Below are 19,740 nucleotides of genomic sequence, written 5' to 3'. Positions count from 1 at the left end.
TTCTAAAGTTAAAGCTAAAACCAGGCATTAGGAAGTTAAGCATAAGTTGCAGTACACAAAGTTATTAACTCTTCTTAAGCCAATCAGTTATGGTTTCAGAAAACCGTATCTCAAAATTGTTCCCATTTGTTGAGTGTCTACAAAGTATCATATAGGTACCACCTGTTTTATATGTATTATTTAACCATTATTTAATCCTTTGTCCTTCAGAAAAAAACACTGTTTTGTGGTTATATTTATTTCTTACCATGTGGTTTTCTGATATGAAGATTGAAAGAATACATATTTCTTGAATGAAGAAATATACAACCCATATTTTAAAATAGGTAAATCGACCAGCACTCTACAAAATACAAATTGATACCCTGTTTCTCTTGCTGCTATAAACTGAATTCCACTTCTTTCCTAATTCAGTACAAGAATCCTCAAAAGCAGGAATGCTTAAATAAGTTTTCTCAATTACATTTTTTAAATTACCTGAACTCTCAGCTTTGCAGCATCCATCTTTTTACGGAACTCTTTCTGTAATTTTACCTTCATTGCAACATCAGAAAGATCTTTGTTTTCCAGCTCCTGTAGCTGTTTTTGTGTTTCAAAGAGTTCGACTTTTGCCTGTTCTGCATCATGCTCCAGTTTTGTTACTTTCAAAGAATACTGCTTGCTTACAGACTTGGCATCGTTACCTTAACCATAATAATTATTATTAGTATAAATTATGTAAAAAGAAGTTAAACATCAAAAACATTAAAATACTCTAAAATCCAGCTAGGCAGTGATACTATTTAAGATATAGCATTAAAAACCAAGTTGTCCCCACCCACCCCCATCAAACACAGCTTGCCACCAGGTCTCTTAATAATTAGTTCCTTAATGATTGTTCCTATCTGCTGCCACTCAGGCTCACTTTTAATCTTTTGCATTTTAGAGTGACATTTCTGGTCCTCTGAATTTGTAATTGAGCTTTGCTGGTATCAAACTCAGTTAAGAAGGATATTTGGAGTGACTGTCCTCTTGCTTAGTATACTCTAGCCTCCCGCTACCAGTGATCTGTCTCCTTGAATTCCTTTTTAAAATTACTATTAAAAAATTTTAAACATAACAAAAGAAATAATAAAATGAACCCCCATCACCCAGATTTGAAAGTTATCAAGATTTTGTCATAGCTGCTTAATATGCCTTTTGTTTTACTTTGCTTAACTATTATAAAGCAATCCCAAATGTATCATCTCACCATACATACTTCATTTTGTTAAATTCCTATTTTTACTTATACATACTGCAATAAGCATTTATATAAAATATGGACATAACCAAAAAGTCATTATCACACTAACAATATTAATACCAACCAGTCCATAGTCAGACTTTCCTAATTGCCTCAAAATGTCTTTCACAATTGGTTTATTTTAATTAGGATCTAAACAAGGTCCACAATACATCTGATTGTTATGTCTCTTAAGAAATCTTTTCATACAAAGCTGATTCTCCTTTTTCACTGCACTGAACTTATTTGAGATTAATTCCTTTTAAATTGTTTTCTTATTAATATATAGAACAGAAAAAATATACTATAGATATTTCTACATCTCTTTTCATTCTAAGTCCAGCTACTAACCCTAAAAGTTTGGTTTTGATTTGCTCTGAATAGGCAACTATCCCTGAACTAGACTGGAAAACTCGTGGCAATAAAAAATAGGAGTCTAAAGCTCGGGGGATGCTGATGAATAATCACCAGAGACAGTTTATTATACTATGTATTTATTTATTTATTTGAGACAGAGTCTCGCTCTGTCACCCAGGCTAGAGTGCAGTGGTGTAATAGCTCACTGCCACCTCTGCCTCCTGGGTTGCAGCAATTCTCCTGCCTCAGCCTCCTGAGTAGCTGGGATTCCAGGCACATGCCACCATGCCCGGCTAATTTTTGTATTTTCAGTAGAAACGGGGTTTCACTGTGTTGGCCAGACTAGTCTCAAAGTCCTGAACTCAAGTGATCTACCCACCTCAGGCTCCCAAAGTATTGGGATTACAGGCGTGAACCACCGTGTCCAGCCTATTATACTATTTATATAGCTGGTTATACCTGCTATCCAAAAATGCTCATCATTTTAAAATAAAAGTTATTTAACTAAATGCATTGTGAGCCGCCCTCTGACTCTACTCTCTATTTGACTACTTTTAAAATATATACAACTACTATATTTAAACAAATCATTTTGGACTATTCACTAATTGTTCAACACACTAACATTTTATGAGCCACTACAAAAAATACAGTGCCTGGCCAGGCACAGTGGCTCACGCCTGTAATCCCAGCACTATGGGAGGCTGAGGCAGGTGGATCACCTGAGGTCAGGAGTTCAAGACCAGCCTGGCCAACATGGCAAAACCCCATCTCTCCTAAAAATACAAAAATTAGCTGGGCATGGTGGCGGGCACCTGTAATCCCAGCTATTTGGGAGGCTGAGGCAGGAGAATCACTTGAACTCAGGAGGCAGAGGTTGCAGTGAGCTGAGATCACGCCATTGCACATCAGCCTGGATGACAAGAGCAAAACTCCATCTCAAAAAAAAAAAAAAAACAGTGCCAATTACATGTTTGTTTATTTTTTCCAGACAGGGTCTAGCTCTATCATTTAGGCTAGAGTGCAGTGGTGCAATCATGACTCACCGCAGCCTTGACCTCCAGGGCTCAACAAATCCTCCTACCTCAGCTTCCCAAGTAGCTGGGACTACAGGCATATGCCACAATACACAATATGTACCTGTAGTTTTTATAAATTTTTTTGCAGTGTATCAGAATTGATAAAATATAATATAGATGTCCTGTTATTGTTAGTTGGCAGAAGTAGCTGCTATTCAAGAGAAGTCTTCAGTGAGAGGGCATTAAAAAGTAAACACTCACTGACGCTTTCACAAGTCACCATCTCTGAGGATTTAATTTAGGAAAGCTCCAAATTGCCCTTGGTAATGAGCAAGAAAGGACCTTCTGTGTGTAAGCTCTGGTGTCCTCTATTTTAAAGCAACCATGTTAGGTATACCAGGCTATAAAAACATGTTTGTTTAATGAGATCCATGGTAAGATAACCTTTCTGAAAGAAAGCAATTCACTGTAGTGGGCAAATATCCTCAAATTCCACAGGCAGTACCCTGAAATCTTGGGAATGGAGAAGCCATTCTAGATCAGCTCCTAGATACTCCTAAGGGGTCAAGTGGGGTTTGATCCTGCCTGTGAGGAAGCAGCATGGTCAAACTTATTTAAACACCTGGGTAACTGGAGCTAGGATGATGCATAGCACATATGTCACTAGGAATGAGAAAAAAAAAAAGCCTTGGGGAAGTCGCTAAGCAGAGGATGCTTCTTAAAAAATGTAAAAAAAAAAAAAAAAGAAAAGAAAAGAAAAAGGAACTCGTAAGTGCCACAGAATTTCAGCACAATGCAGAGTTCACACCGGTTAGAACAATTCAGAGGTGTAATCCCCAAATAAAAAAATTATTTTGATAAATAACCTCAACATATTGGCCTAAAAACTCACCTTGTTACACCAATCCAAGCTAAGTGGATAGACCTGAGCTTCAAAAACTAAAGTAAATGTTACCACATCAGAAACAATTTTAGAAGTTTTCTTTCTCATATAACCTGGTTCACAAGATACTATTACCTGTTTTTATTAATTCTTTAATCAAATCTTCCTTCATCTTGATGTTAATTGTAAGTTCTCTCATTTTTTGTTTAGCTTCAGTAAGTATGCGTTCTGAATTCTTTAATTTTTGCAGATTCAATTCTTGACTCTCCTGGAGACATTCAATCTTTATATCTTAAAACAAAAAAACAAAACAAAACAAAACAAAACAAAAAAACCACCAAAACGGAGAAATAAAACTATCTGCTGGTAAAACATTCAACAGAAGTAGAGTTAAGAAAAGCAGACACAAAGGCAATTTAGAGGTGGCAGTTGAAGAGACAAAAAGATAGGAAAGGAAAAAGTACACAGCAATTGGGACTCTAGCATTCCAGCTTACAGTAAGAGTTTTCATTTTCTTACAAATTAATATATATGTATATATTATTTCATAATATCCCACAGGTTCAGACATACAATTTTTCATTGCCTTTAACTTGAGTTATTTGAGATAGGTATAAAATTTCCAGATGGAGGGATTAATTTGTTTCCTATTAACTTCTACTTTTATTGTAATAGGAGAATGCAGTCTATACAAGGCTACTCAGCATGTGGTCTAGCACTGTTTGTTACTATCCTGCACCAGAATGTACATGAACTATATCACTAAGCACACTGCTTTAGTTCAGGTGACATTTTTTTCACAGCCAGACTTTCTTACGGAAGGAACTAGTGTAAGCTCATTTACATTCTGACATAAGTTTTTTCCCTGGTTGCAGAGCAGTAAGAAACAGCTCAAGCATGGCTGCCTGAGTAGCACTTACCTTTATCATTTTTACATTTTGAAATTTATTTTCATTATACTAAAATTTTTGGCTCATTAAGCCATGTATAAGTTCTTAAAGAGATGCTCTATATTTTCAAAGTGTAGCACTTATCATGTTATTTATATTCACTATTCCCTTATTTTTTGTGAGTCAACCACACATTGGCCAAGAGAGATGAGTTAAAATCTACTACTGCTGGCTGGGCGCAGTGGCTCACACCCATAATCCCAGCACTTTGGGAGGCTGAGGCATGCAGATCACAAGGTCAGAAGTTTGAGACCAGCCTGGCCAACATAGTAAAACCCCGTCTCTACTAAAAATGCAAAAATTATCTGGATGTGGTGGCATGCACCTGTAGTCCCAGCTATTCGGGAGGCTGAGGCAGGAGAATCACTTGAACTCGGGAGGTAGAGGTTGCAGTGAGCCGACACTGCACCATTGCACTCCAGCCTGGGTGACGGAGCAAGACTCTGTCTAAAAAATAAATAAATAAATAAACAAAAATGTTTTGAGAACTATAGGGTAGTAGTAGTTTTCTTTTTTGTTGTTTTTGTTTGTTTTTTTTGAGAAGGGTCTTGCTCTGTCACCCAGACTAGAGTACAGTGGTGTGATCTCAGCTCACTGCAGCCTCAAACTTTTGGGCTCAAGTGATTCTCCCACCTCAGCCTCCCTCCTGAGTAGCTGGGACTATAGGTATGCACCACCATGTTTGGCTCATTTTCTGTAGAGAGAAGATCTCACTATGTTGCTCAGGCTGGTCTCAAACTCCTGGCCTCAAGCAATTCTCCCACTTCAGCCTCTCAAAGCACTAGGATTACCGGCATGAGCTACTATGCCTGGCTCATAAATGTTTTTGATGCTGTAACTGATGCATAAAGATTCTTAGCAGTTGTGTACGAAAACATTACCAGCACCCAGTATACTAACTGGACTCTAATGCCAAATACATCACTGATGTTAGTGAAGGAGCAGACACCTACTACAATTACTTACACTGTATTTTAAAGTCATCAGGAGTACAAAGCATATCAATTCAGGTCTGAATATAAAAATCCTTATTCTAAGGGAGTTAGCCTATATCTCTAGCCATAATTAACTGACAGAAAATCTTTTTTATTAAGGAGTAAAAAAAGTGAAAGAGGTTAAAACAGAGAACATAAAAGAAGTTCTACCAACCAGGAACGCATTTGTACCTAGTTCTGGTCTTTGAGAATTCCTGGATGTTTCTTAATTATCAACTGAGGAAAAAGGTAAATATCTTATAACCATTAGGTCTAAATTATTTACGAAAATCTATGTACCTTCATTTTCCGAATTTGACTTTTGTGTTTCATCCTGAGTATCATTCAATTCAACAAGGGAACAAACAGAGTCTGGCTTCTGAATCCATGAACGACTTCTACATCTAAAAAAAAAAAATCAGAAAGTTAACTTATTGTTAGCATTTTCTAATCTTCCCTCAAATTAGTTTCCCCAAAAAAGTGACAGCAATGTTAAAAAATTATTAATTACATTTATAAACAGAATTCTACTATTATTGCTCAAAATACAAGGATGCCTCCCCATGTTGAATCCAGTAGAAAAGTCATGTTTGTTGAAATCGTGGCAGATGAATAAGGAAATTAAAAAAAAAAATTCCCTCTGAAAATTAGAATCTAATTACTATAAAAGCTCTGAAAGCAAAAGTAAAATTATTTTTCAATTATAAGTCTGATGATTTGGATTCAAATACTATTTTCATAACATATTAGATGATAGTACTTTTAGCAAAAGTTATCTACTCTTATATTAAACGGAAAAGATATACTCCAGTGTAAAAAACCTACACTTCTATAGTTATTGCATCATATAATTCTAAATGTTTATTAAATCAGTGTATATTTAACATACCTAGTTCCAGATTTCTTTTGGCCTTCTGATTCTTCACCATCACTGTTATCAGAAAATTGGCAATGGAGGACTTCATCTTGTTCTTCTATGTGACTCAACAGCATCTGACTTCGTCTTCTAAATCCAGCAAATACTCGATCCAGGGAGTACACAGGCAGACTTGTGTAGACCTTGCAAGTGATTCCCCCACCAACAACAAAAAAAATGATATTTTACAAGTCTAATTGTATCCTGTTACTCTAAATGCTTTTAAAAGGGTTATTAAATAGACACTCTTAAAATAGCTAATCACTGGAAAATGCTCCCCTCAAACAAAGGTCAAAATTAATTTAACAATACTGTTGTGCCTCACAGACAAATACTTCTTTCAGAATATACACAGCATCTTCTCTTCTGGACAACTCTTCTATCTTCACTTATGGAAAGTAGTATTCAAAAATGAAACCAGAAGAAGGCATGGAAAACATCCCAGCTCTTAAAACACAGCACAGACACAGCCCAAAAAATGTTCCCGTTTCCCCATCTTCCCAGTTCAGAACACCTGGAGAACTGTGGTGCTGCTGCCAAAAGTCTGCATCCTCTCCAATCCAAATCCCACCACAGGAAGAAACCCAGAGCCATCTCCACTCCTTCATGTATCTACTTATTTTTTATACATGGTGGTTAGGTATAGCTGAACTAAGGCTCTAGAAAAAATATTTAATATATGTCATAAGTAAAATTGTACGGGCTAGCCTGGGAATTTTCTATATTATAACATTTTTCCATTGGAAATGCACTTTAAATTCTCAAAAAAATGACTTTAGAAAACAACAACAATAAATTAGAAATTGGCTTTATACCTTTGTTCTGGTTTCTATTGCAAAATATTTCCCTTTTCATCACCTCTGTAACCAAACCTCGAGATGAATTCTCACAAAAGGTAATAAAATCTTAAGAGGAGACAGTCCATTTATCAATATAAATTACTATAAGCTGTTAAAATTGTAACATATAGTAGAATATGAGTATCATATAGTGTTTGGGATTTAATCACTTGACAAATAGGCCCCTCATGTATTCTCTCCTAAAAAAATCCTACCTGATTCTGAAAATCATCTTATGTCTGGTTTTTGTGCTTCTGCTGTCAGTCACCTAATTATATCATCTGTCACAACAGCATCATGACAGATGGGGCTAAAGTTTTTTAGGTGGCCTCTCAGTGGAGTATGAGGAAGGGGAATCCTTTAAGGAAGAAGCAACTCAACAAGTATTGATCTAACAAGTACAATACATGGCTATTTTGTCCCATAACTGGCAGGCATCTACATTTCTCTTGTGAGAGTGTGGGAATTATTGAAGGAGCAAATAAAACCTTTGGTTCAGAGTCTAACTTTGTTCTCTGGGATTGTAATTTCCTTTTAAAATTTCTTTTTACAAAGAAAACCAAATGTTCAGAGCTATTACAGTATTCATACCCAAGACTGCTTGATGCAAAGTCTATGGCACTGCTTATATATCACTTGCCTTTCATTTCTTATCCTTCTGATTGTAACAACTAGATGGAGCTCACATAAATAAATCATTTCTCTTCATAAAATTAGGAAATATGGCCAGGTGCAGTGGCTCATGCCTATAATCCCAGCACTTTGGGAGGCCAAGGCAGGTGGATCACGAGGGTCAAGAGATCGAGACCATTCTGGATATAACAAAAACACTTCCAAGATGAGTTAAAAATGTAGATTTGAATAACAAGATTAACAGTGCCCAATGATTGCAGAATGCATATTCTTTTCAAGTACTTCTGTAATATTTATAAAAATTTGCCTTATTCTAAGCCAAAAAGCAAGTTTCAATACCTTCAAAAGGACTGAAATCAGACACAGTATGTTAACTGATCACAATGCAATAAAAATTGATGAAACAAAAACAAATTCCCCATATCCTGTAAGTAAAATAATTATGTTATTCACAAGTCAAAAAAAAGTCACAAGATTAGCAAACATTTTGAGCTCAATGTGGAGTGCAAGTCAAGATAAACTTAGAAATACACATATAATGTTAAATGCATATATTATCAAAGAAGAGAAGCTAAAAATCAATATACTAAATCAATATACTAAATATTCATCTAAAGATGTTGAAAAGATAACAGATTACCCCAAAAGAAAGAATTAAATAATAAATGAAATAGTGAATGAACTAATGAAATAATGAAGTACTTGACTTTTGACTTTGTTAATCTTCACTAAACATTACCACAAACAAAACATAACTAAGAATTAAACAATAAATGAAATAGTGAATGAACTAATGAAATAATGAAATACTTAACTTTTGACTTTGTTAATCTTCACTAAACAAACATTAGTGAAGATTAACAAAGCCAAAAATTGTCTCTTTGAAGAGACTAATGAATTGGTAATTTTACTAGTGAAACTGAAAGCAAAAAAAAAAAGGGAGAGAAGGCACCAATAATCAGGAATGAAAAAGGGGACATGTGACTACATAGCTAAAGATATTAACAAGATAAAAGACTATCATAAACTTATGCCAATACATTTGGAAATTAGATACAGTGGTCAAATTCCTAGAAAAATAAACCTTATCAAAACTGGAGAAAAAGAAAATATCAATATGATTTAATTCATAAAACATTCCCCCAAAGAAAATTTCCAGTCCCAAATGCTTAACAGGCTAATTCAATCAAACATTTAAGAAAGAAATAATGGCCAGGTGTGGTGGCTCACACCTGTAATCCCAGCACTTTGGGAGGCCAAGGTGGGCAGATCACCTGAGATCAGAGGTTCAAGACCAGCTTGACCAACATAGAGAAACCCTGTCCCTATTAAAAATACAAAATTAGGCCAGGTGGGATGGCTCATCCCTGTAATCCCAGCATTTTGGGAGGCCAAGGCAGATCATGAGGTTAGGAGTTCGAGACGAGACTGACCAACATGGTGAAATCCCATCTCTACTAAAAATACAAAAAAATTAGCTGGATATGGTGGTGCGCACCTGTAATCCCAGCTGAGGAAGCTGAGGCGGGAGAAGTGCTTGAACTCAGGAGGCAGAGATTGTAGTGAGCTGAGATCGTGCCATTGCACTCCAGCCTGGGTGACAGAGTGAGACTCTGTCTCAAAAAAAAAAAAAAAAAAAAATTAGCCAGGCCTGGTGGTGCATGCCTGTAGTCTCAGCTACTTAGGAGGCTGAGGCAGGAGAATTGCTTGAACCCAGGAGGCGGAGGTTGCAGTGAGCCGAGATGGCGCCGTTGCACTCCAGCCTGGACAACAAGAGCAAAACTCCAACTCAAAAAACAAAAGAAAGAAATAGTATCAATTTTTCGCATACCCTTCCAGGTATAGGGGGACATTAAATAATCTATATTATGAGGCCAGTATAACTTGTTATAATATCTGACAAGAATATTATGAGAAAGAAAAATATAGGACAAGCTCACTGACAAATATCCTAAACATCACATTAGCAAACCAAATCTAGGACAATTGTGCAGAAAAAAAGTTAACATAGCAGATTTGACTGCTATCTTTTAGAAGACCTGCTATGAGGTTGTCAGATATCTGAGAACTTAGATTTTGGGAGTGTTCCTAAACACTCTGATAATACTGATTCACTGTGCTTAACTAATGGCACAATCAATGTGGTTTATGCTCTACACCTGCTTTCCTTCAGGTAGTCTGGGACTTTGGTTCACAATAGGCAAAGGATGCCTTCATGACCCACCCGTCCTCAATATAACCCATGAGCACTGAGTCTACTGAGTTTCCCTGGAAGGTAACATTTTATAGGTGTTGTCACAACTCATTGCTAGGGGATTAAGCACATCCTCTGTGACTGCTCCATTCTAATAAAAATTCTCAGTAATTTCCTTAGTTTGGGAAAGGGTAAATTAAAAATACCTATAGAAAATATAATACTTCAGTATGAAATTTTGAAAGCTCCTCTATGACTGGAAACAAGACAAGGACGCTTTCTAACCCCACCTGTATTCAACATTGCATTGGAGATCCCAGCAAATACAAGAAGTTATTTTTATAATAACTTTATTGAGACAAAATTCACATACTATAGAATCCAACTATTTAAAGTATACAACATAGACGATGTAGAAGAAAAAGATACAGAAAGATAAAGGATTATAAACAAATGAAACTGTCATTATTTGCAGGTGATATAATTACAAATGAAAATCCAAAAGAATTTACAGATAAAATATTAGAATTAAAAAGTGAGTTTAAGCTGGGTATGGTGGCTCATGCCTGTAATCCCAGCACTTGGGGAGGCCAAAGCAGGCAGATCATTTGTGGTCAGGTATTTTGAGACCAGACTGACTGACATAGTGAAACCCTGTCTCTACTAAAAATACAAAAAAATTAGCCAGGCATGGTGGCACATGCCTATAGTCCCAGCTACTCAGGAGGCTGAGGCAGGAGAATTGTTTGAACCCAGGAGGCAGAGGTTGCAGTAAGCTGAGATTGTGCCACTGCGCCACTGCACTCCAGCCTGGATGACAGAGAGACTCCATCTCAAAAAAAAAAAAAAAGGAGCAGCAGCAGCAAGTTTATAGCCAGGCATGGTGGTAGGTTCCTAGAATCCCAAGGGAGGATGAGGCAGGAGAATCACTTGAGCCCAGGAGGTAGAGGTTGCAGTGAGCTGAGACTGTGACATAGTGAGACTTTGTCTCCAGAAAAAAAAAAAGGAATTACTTCCAAAAAGTTTGGATCTTTCTATTTATCTCAGGAATTTTTAAGGCTTCCCACCTAGTGGCAACTGAACACTCCTGATACCATCAAAAAGTGAATTGTCAGGTTGCTGGATAAATGAGGTATTAATATGTAAAAATTAGTACAGTTCCACATACCAACAATTAGGAAATCAGAAAAATGAAATTTTTAAAAGATACCATTTATAGTGACAGAAAAAAAATCAAGTACCTACAAAGAAATCTATCAATTATTTGCAGTATTTCTGCACAAAAAAATGTAGGCCATTACTGAGAAAAACCAGACTAAGTACAAGTAAATAGAGAACTATACCATGCTTATGAATTAAGAGACTCAATCAAAATATGTTCAATAATTCTAAACAGATATATAAATGTAATTCAATGTTAATTAGTGAATTAATGTTAACCAGCTTGATTGAATCTTTCTATCATGTATACATACATCAAAACATTACATTGTATCCTAGAAACATACACAATTATTATTTGACCATGAAAACTAAACGAAAATAGCATATTAAGTGAAAAAAGCCACATACAAAGGCCACTTACTGTATGATTCCAGTTATATGAAATGTTTAGAATAGGCAAATCTATAGAGGTAGAAAGTAAAGTGGTTTTTGCCAGGGGCTAAAGAAAGGAGGAAAATGAGGAGCGACTACTAATGGATACAAGATTTCATTTCGAGGTGATAAAAATATTTTAAAATTAGATGGTGTGATGGTTAGACAATTCTGTAAAAACACTAAAAAAATCACTGAATTGTTTATTTGAAAAGCTGAATTCTACAGTATGGGAATTATATCTCAATAAAATTATTATTTAAAAATGTTTAAATTAAAATAAAATTTATATGGAACATCCAAGACATCTGGAGAGTGAGGAAGGAAGGAGACTAGCAGAAGGCCTTGCTCTACAAAATATCTAGACTTATAAATCTACAATAAATAAGAAATGTGATACTGGCTAAAGGATATACAAATCAACCAACACAATAGAAGGCCAAGAAATAGACAAGAGATTCATGCACAAATGGACCTTGATTTATGATAAAGACAGCACTCAAAACAGTTGTGAAAAGATGGTTTCCAATAAATGTTGCTGGGACAAATGAGTATGTCTATGTTTAAAAAACGAAATTTGATCTTTACTTTATCCCATATACAGAAATCAATTCCTGAAGGACTATCCAGCTAAATATGAAAGGCAAAACAATAAAGCTTCAGAAGATAATATAGAAAATATCCTCAGAGGAAACAATTGGGGAAAGGAAAAACTTACTAGAGAACAAATATCACTAACCATAAAGAAAAAGATTGATAAATTTGATTATAGTAAGAACTCTTCATCAAAAACACCACTGAGAGTAAAAAGGAAGCCACAGAAAGAGAAAAATTATTTACAATCATACCCAGAATATACAACAAGAGCTCATCCCCAGAATATATAACAAACTTCTACAAATTAATTTAGAAGACAGGTAACTCAATAGAAAAACAAGCAAGAGACTTGAATGAGTACTTCACAAAGAAGGATATCCAGATAGCCAAAAACCTATGAAAAAAAAAAATGCTCAACCTCACTAGCCATCAGGGAAATGCAAACTAAAACCACAAAATGATGCTACATATCTACCAGATTGGCTAAGATTTAAAAATTAACAATAACAAATGTTGACAAGCATATGGAACAGTGGGAATGCTCACATAGTGCTGGATGGGAGTGTAAAATGGAAAACAATCTGGTATTACCTACAAAAATTGAAGATACACCTACCCTATGACCTAGCAATTCAACTCCTAGGCACGAAATATGAAAGAAATGTGTGTGCATCTGCACCAAGAGACACTGAAAATTCACGAGAAAATTTCATAAAAAACCACAAATGTCCATCAAACAGTAGAACAGAAAATAAATTGTGGTATAGTCACACAATAAAATCCTATGTAGCTATCAAACTAAACAAACCACAGTTACACATTATAGATAAAATATTAGAATTTACGGAAAAAAATTACCATTAAAAGTGGATGAATCATAACAATGTTCAACAAAACCAGTCAGATACTGAATAATGTATACTGAATAGATTAACAAAAATTCCAAAAACTAAACTGTAGTGTTTAAGGATACATATTTAGATAGTAAAACCATAAGAAAAAGCAAAGAAATGATTACCATGTAAGTCAAGAGAGTGGCTCTCTTTGAGGAAGAAGGAGGAACAGTGATTGTAAGGAGGCACTAAGAATTTTGAGGCACTGGCAGTTAGCAATTTCTTGACCCGGTGGTGGTTACCCAGCTGTTCTCTTTGTGATAAATCACTGAATAATATGTATTGTTTTGTATATACTTTAGTTTTACGTTTTTAAATTATTATACAATTATGGTCATGCATGGTGGCTCATGCCTGTAATCAATCTCAGCACTTTGGGAGGCTGAGATGGTAGGATCGTTGAGCCCAGGAGTTTGAGATCAGCTTGAGCAACACAGTGAGACCCTGTCTCCACAAAAAAAAATTAGAAAATTAGCCAGGCATGGTGGTGTGCACCTGTAGTTGCAGCTACCCAGGAGGCTGAGGTGGGAGGATCACTTGAGCTCAGGAGGTCAAGGCTGCAGTGAGCTGTGATTGTGCCAGTGCACACCCACCTGAGCAACAAGAGATCCTGTCTCAAAACAAACAAAAACAACAACAAAACACAATTAGAAGGGTTAAAAAAGAAAACAAAAATCAAATAACGTGAAAATAAAAATCTGCTATGTCCTGGATCAGATTATTTCTCAGGGCATTAGTGATTCCCTGATAGGAAGCTAAAGGCTTTAAATGATATTAACTATTTGGGGTGATGGGAGAAGCCACAGCCAGGGAGTATAATATTTAGAGGCATACTATGTTATACTGTAGACATATCCATGTTAATAATAGAAAAGCTAAGACAGAAAATTTGAAATAGTTAAGCAAAGTTAAAAAGCAAATCACTCACAAAGTATAAGAGGATAACTTAAATACATTTTAAAGTTCAAATTATGTATTTACCTTTCAACTTCTAACAATATGGCATTGCCTATAGTACCCCGGCAAACAACAGGAGGGAAAAGTATGGAAAAATGATAACCATAATATGATTTATAAATTAATTTCCTGGGTATTATCTTTATATTTCTAAAACCAAAGTCAAGCTAACAATAAAAATGTTTCCATTTAAGCAGATTTAAGGGAAAAGCTAATAATTCTTTCAGGTGCCTATGTTCAGAATTCTTCAAATGAACATACATTTTTTAAGTTCCCATTTAGCATTTAAAATGCTACTGTGTTTAGTTAGGTACTATTTCAAGTAAATCTACAGAAATAGATACATTAAGAAACTCTACCTGCAATCTATTCACTTTTTGTGCTTCTTTCAAAGATACAGCATGCCCTTTGTTTTCCTGTACCATCATCTGCACTTGATTCTTCAGCTCCTTCACCTCCAGTTCCTTCTGATTAAATACTACTTCATCAGCAGCAAGAGCATACTAGTGGGGAAAGAAGGCACAAGTGACATTCACCATGGAAAATTACCAAGAAACCCCATATAATAACACAAAAAAGATGATGTGATTATACCTTGACGATGTCTCACAAATTGTTTTTTTCATTTTCAACTTTTTCTGATTTCTTTCTAAGAAAGGCAGAAATAGTTGAGAGAACCTATCATTGCTACAACATAGGAATTCATTACCATGAAGACAGGAAGATTTTCCTGAGATAGATTGATTGATTGATTGATTGATTGTCTCAAAAAAAAAAAAAAAATCAGAGTCTCGCTCTTGTTGCCCAGGCTGGAGTGCAATGGCACAATCTCGGCTCACTGCAACCTCTGCCTTCTGGGTTCAAGTGATTCTCTGTCTCAGGCTACCAAGTAGCTAGGATTACAGGCACCCACCACTACGCCTAATTTTTATATTTTTAGTAGAGATGGGGTTTCACCATGTTGGCCAGGCTGGTCTGGAACTCCTGACCTCAGGTGATCCGCCCGCCTAGGCCTCCCAAAGTGCTGGGATTACAGGCAAGAGCCACCACACTCAGCCAATTTTCCTGATTTTTACTTCCTGTATATGAAAAATAATTGTCTACTTGAGAAGCTTAAAATATAATGGCTTTCCCATACTTAAATATTTATAATATTTAAAATATTATAAGTAAGCATTTTACATATTTGAATCTGTAATTTTAGCTTCCTTAAATATTTTAAAAATATTTAGATATTTTTACATATGCTTTATAACTTAGTTTTATTTGGTTTATTATTTATTTAAAAGAGCATTTATCTGTTCAATGTATTTGTGTTCATGTATTTTTTCTGTGTTCAAAACTTGAAATAAAAAGGACAATAAAATTCCTTAAGAGATTATTTATGAGCAGGTGGAATGTTCCAAAAATCAACTCATGGTGAAAAATCAGGGTTGCAACAGCATCTGGCAGCTTCTAAAAAAAGATGGTAACTTCAAAATGACACTTACTTCCCTAGCAAAAATCCAGCTGTTACTCCATCTGTGAGATGGCCCATGATCTTATCTTGGCTAAGAATTTTTAAAATAAGTACTTACCTGCTTGCCTAATAGGCTCAAGGATAACAGGGATTGAGAAAAGAATATCCTTGCTTGTCACACAGATGTACTGGTCACCTTGCCCAGCAATCTCCCTAAACAGCTGAGTTTACCAAGCTGCCTTCACAGTAACCCCTGGGATGTATCCCTACCCGCAACTACTGAGCTTAGCTACCACTGATGTATATCCTAGGCAAAGGCAGGTGAAAAATAAATGACAAGTATATATAGTAATAAGCTAACATATATTGAGCCTTAGAACAGGCCAGGTATCCTCATTGCTTTATGAGAACTAATGCTTTAACATTTGCACAACCCTATAAGGTGGTTTTACTGTTTCCGTTTTATAGATGGGTAAGCTGAAGCACAGAGAGGTCAACTATTTGACCCAGATCATACAACTAGTAAGAAAAGGAGGCAGGATTGAAACTTAGGGAGTTTGGTATCCATATTCCTAACCATTCCATATTCTGCTTCTCACAGAAGAATAGAAAAGAAAGTTTTAAAAATGATTTTTTAGCCAGGTGCACTGGCACACACCTGTAGTCCCAAGATACTTATGAGGCTGAAGTGAAAGGCTATCTCCCAAGTAGCTGGGACTACAGGTGCATGCCACCACACCCAGGTAATTTTTTTTTTTTTAATTTTTTGTAAAGACAGGGTCTCACTTTGTTGCCCAAGTTGGTCTTGAATTCCTCGGCTCATGTGATCCATCCACTTTGGCTTCCCAAAGTGCTGGAAATACCAGTGTAAGCCACCATGCTGGCCAAAACAATTTTTTTTTTTTGAGACAATGTCTTTCTCTGTCGCCAGGTTGGAGTGCAGTGGTGCGATCTTGGCTCACTGCAATCTCTGCCTCCCAGGTTCAAGTGATTCTCCTGCCTCAGCCTCCTAAGTAGCTGGTATTACAGGCATGCGCCACCACACCCAGCTAATTTTTGTATTTTTAGTAGAGACGGGGTTTCACCAAATTGGCCAGGCTGCTCTCAAACTCCTGATCTCAAGTGATCCCTCCACCTCAGCCTCCCAAAGTGCTGGGATTACGGATGTGAGCCACTGCACCCAGCCCAAAGCAATTTTTAAAAGAGATACACACTGGGCACAGCACTCACGCCTGTAATCCCAGCACCTTGGGAGGCAGAGTCGGGGGGAATCACCTGAGGTCAGGAGTTTGAGACCAGCCTGGCCAACATGATGAAACCCCATCTCCACTAAAAATACAAAAAATAGCTGGGCATGGTAGCACGTGCCTATAATTCCAGCTGCTCAGGATTACAGGAGAATCGCTTGAACCTAGGAGGCTGAGGTTGCAGTAAGCTGAAATTGCACCACTGCGCTCCCACCTGGGTGACAGAATGAGAAAAAAAAAAAGAGATACACAAGGTGAGGAATGACACGAATCATTTTGCCATTTGCCATCCAAATGGAAAGACTGGTATGCAAAGATTACTAGTCCTAGTCCTGCAAGATCCCAGACAAAAAAAGGAATCCATTTTTTAAAATCAGGTACTACATGTCTTTTACTTTGAGATTCATAATATGCATTAGCACTTTCAAAGTTCTGAGAACTCCTGCAATTAAGAAAGCTGTTTGCTGGCCTAAGATTGATTTTAAAAAAAGAAAGGCAGGCCATGGTGGCTCATGCCTGTAATCCCAACACTTTGGGAGGCTGAGGCGGGAGGATCGCTTGAGCTCAGGAGTTTGAGACAAGCCTGGGCTACGTGGCAAGACCCTGTCTCTACAAAAAATACAAAATTAGCCTCGCATGGTGACCTGTGCTCCCAGCTACTTGGGAGGTTGAGGTGGAAGGACTGCTTGAGCCCTGGAGGTCAAGGCTGCAGTGAGCCATGATCATGCCACTACACCCCAACCTAGGTGACACAGGGAGACCCTGTCTCAAAAAAAAAAAAAGAAGAAGACAGAAAGAATCTCAATTGCTTTTTGCAATCTACCATGTCCTAAAATAATCTCAACATGGTACTTTTTTCAACAAAACTGTTAATATCTTTAGGATGTAATAATCTAGAGAATATAATCGAGAGCAAACTTAAATTTATTTTCCAACATGTGGAAAGAGGAAGTTACTACCTACCTTACCCCCAAGCAATGGGTTTGATGGGCTTCCATTTCAGCCACCTCAGAAGCATGAAGGAAAAGCTATTCCTATTGCCAACTCCTATATGCGTTCCAACACTCAAGCTTCCAATTACCAGTACTTCCTGTTCCACCAGTTTTTTTGTTTGTTTGTTTGTTTTTTTGAGACAGAGTTTCACTCTTGTACCCCAGGCTGGAGTTCAATGGCGCAATCCTGGCCCACTGCAACCTCTGCCTCCTGGGTTCAAGCAATTCTCCTGCCTCAGCCTCCTGAGTAGCTGAGATTACAGGCATGAGCCACCACACCTAGCTAATTTTATATTATTACTACAGACAGGGTTTCACCATGTTGGCCAGGCTGGTCTCGAACTCTTGACCTCAAGTGATCCACTTGCCTCACCCTCTCAAACTGCTAGGATTACAGGCGTGAGCCACTGCGCCTGGCAGTTTCTTATACTAATGAGGAATGGCCTACTCTACCTAGGCAGAGTTATTACCTTTCAGAAAAAAAAAAAACCTCAAAAAAATGATTTCAAAAGTATTACATCTTTTTATGTTATTATTTATTTATTCATTTATATTTAGAGATAGGGTCTCACTCTGCCACTCAGGCTGGAGTGCAGTGGTGCAATCATAGCTCACTGCAGTCTTGAACTCCTGGGCTCAAGTGATCCTCCCACCTAAGCCTCCCAAGTAGGTGGGACCACAGCCACCATGCCTGGCTAAGTTTTTTATTTTTTGTAGAGACACATGTCTCACTTTGTTTCCCAGACTGGTCTCAAACTCCTGGGCTCAAAGCAATCTTCCAGCCTCAGCCTCCCAAAGTGCTATGATTACAGGCATGAGCCACTGAGCCTGGCTGAGACTAGTACATTTTTAATGTACAGATCTTAATATAACAAAATAGTTTCAAATCTCGTATTTCAGGCAACTAGAAATTTCCACTTGTTGAGTTTTGGTGTAATATTAAAGAAGAATATCCACAACTATCTGAAAAGAATCAGTGAAACACTCCTCCCTTCAAACTACACAACTATGAGGCTATACTATAATATGAGGCTGAGGCTGAATTTTCTTCACAAACTTCAACCAAAACAACATATTGCAACAAACTGAATGCTGAAGCAGATATGAAAATCCAACTGTCTGTTATTAGGCCAGATGTTAAAGAGATTTGCAAAAATGTAAAGCAATTCTATTCTCATTAAAATTTTTGTGTGTGTTAGAAAATATTTTTCATTAAAAATGCTCTTTATATTAACATGTAATTGGGTTACTGTTAGTTTTGAATGAATTAATAAATAAATAGCTTAGATTTTTTTCAGTTTTAATTCTAACACAGTAAGTATCAATAGATATAACCCACATAAACAAAAGTTCTTTGAGGGATCTCACTTTAAAAGCATAAAGAAGTCTTGTGATCAAAAATTTCTGAGAACTCCTGTAACAGAGGATAATACAAATGCCTTTTTTATAATGCTACACGTAAAAAGGCTTTGAGGAAATACTTCTAGCTAGATAAAGAAGTAAGCTTAGAGCTTTAAAAAAAAGGAAATATACTTAAAAGATATTTCCTTTTTAACTAAAAAGCTCTTTTTAACTGTAAGTTTTCCTATTTTGAAAAATGGACAGAACCATGGAAGTTGGAAGCCATGTTATCTCAGGAACAACTGAAGGACCATTCATTTGCTCACTAGATTGCAAACTTCAAGCAAGAAATAATGAAGTATGTCTTGTCCTCCACTATTCCTACCATGACATACAATCTTCACACAATAGTTTCTGAATGAGAAGTGGGGAAACTCAATATATGTACATATAACATGCACACATGTACATACCTACATTCCTTAAATATTAATAAATATATTAATTTGTTGGGTTTTTTTAAAACCTATATTCCAAACACAAGGGATGAAGTATTTTTTTCTTTCAAGAACTACTGACCCATAGAGGGAGAAAAACTCAGTAGAAGATAACTTAATTTTATTTCTGAA

The 19,740-nt window shown here is 36.5% G+C and overlaps 1 protein-coding gene across 3 annotated transcripts in view; it reads right to left on the bottom strand.

The window, feature by feature from the left end:
- The window catches only part of KIF27 (kinesin family member 27), an 88,487-nt gene that overhangs the window by 46,263 nt on the left and 22,484 nt on the right, over positions 1 to 19,740 (bottom strand). For all 3 annotated transcript variants that reach the window (XM_012472134.2, XM_064361617.1, XM_064361616.1), the window contains exons 5-9: positions 14,432 to 14,575; positions 6,337 to 6,506; positions 5,748 to 5,851; positions 3,659 to 3,814; positions 478 to 683 (exon numbers count right to left, since the gene is read on the bottom strand). In XM_012472134.2, the coding sequence (XP_012327557.2) occupies positions 478 to 683; positions 3,659 to 3,814; positions 5,748 to 5,851; positions 6,337 to 6,506; positions 14,432 to 14,575 (780 nt within the window). The remainder of the gene's footprint in view (positions 1 to 477; positions 684 to 3,658; positions 3,815 to 5,747; positions 5,852 to 6,336; positions 6,507 to 14,431; positions 14,576 to 19,740) is intronic.

Source organism: Aotus nancymaae, unplaced genomic scaffold (genome assembly GCF_030222135.1).
Source record: "Aotus nancymaae isolate 86718 unplaced genomic scaffold, 86718_ANA_hifiasm-v0.15.2.pri h1tg000041l, whole genome shotgun sequence".
Lineage (NCBI taxonomy): Eukaryota > Metazoa > Chordata > Mammalia > Primates > Aotidae > Aotus > Aotus nancymaae.
Note: the sequence above shows the minus strand (reverse complement) of the source record. Positions and strands in the feature narration are given on the sequence as shown.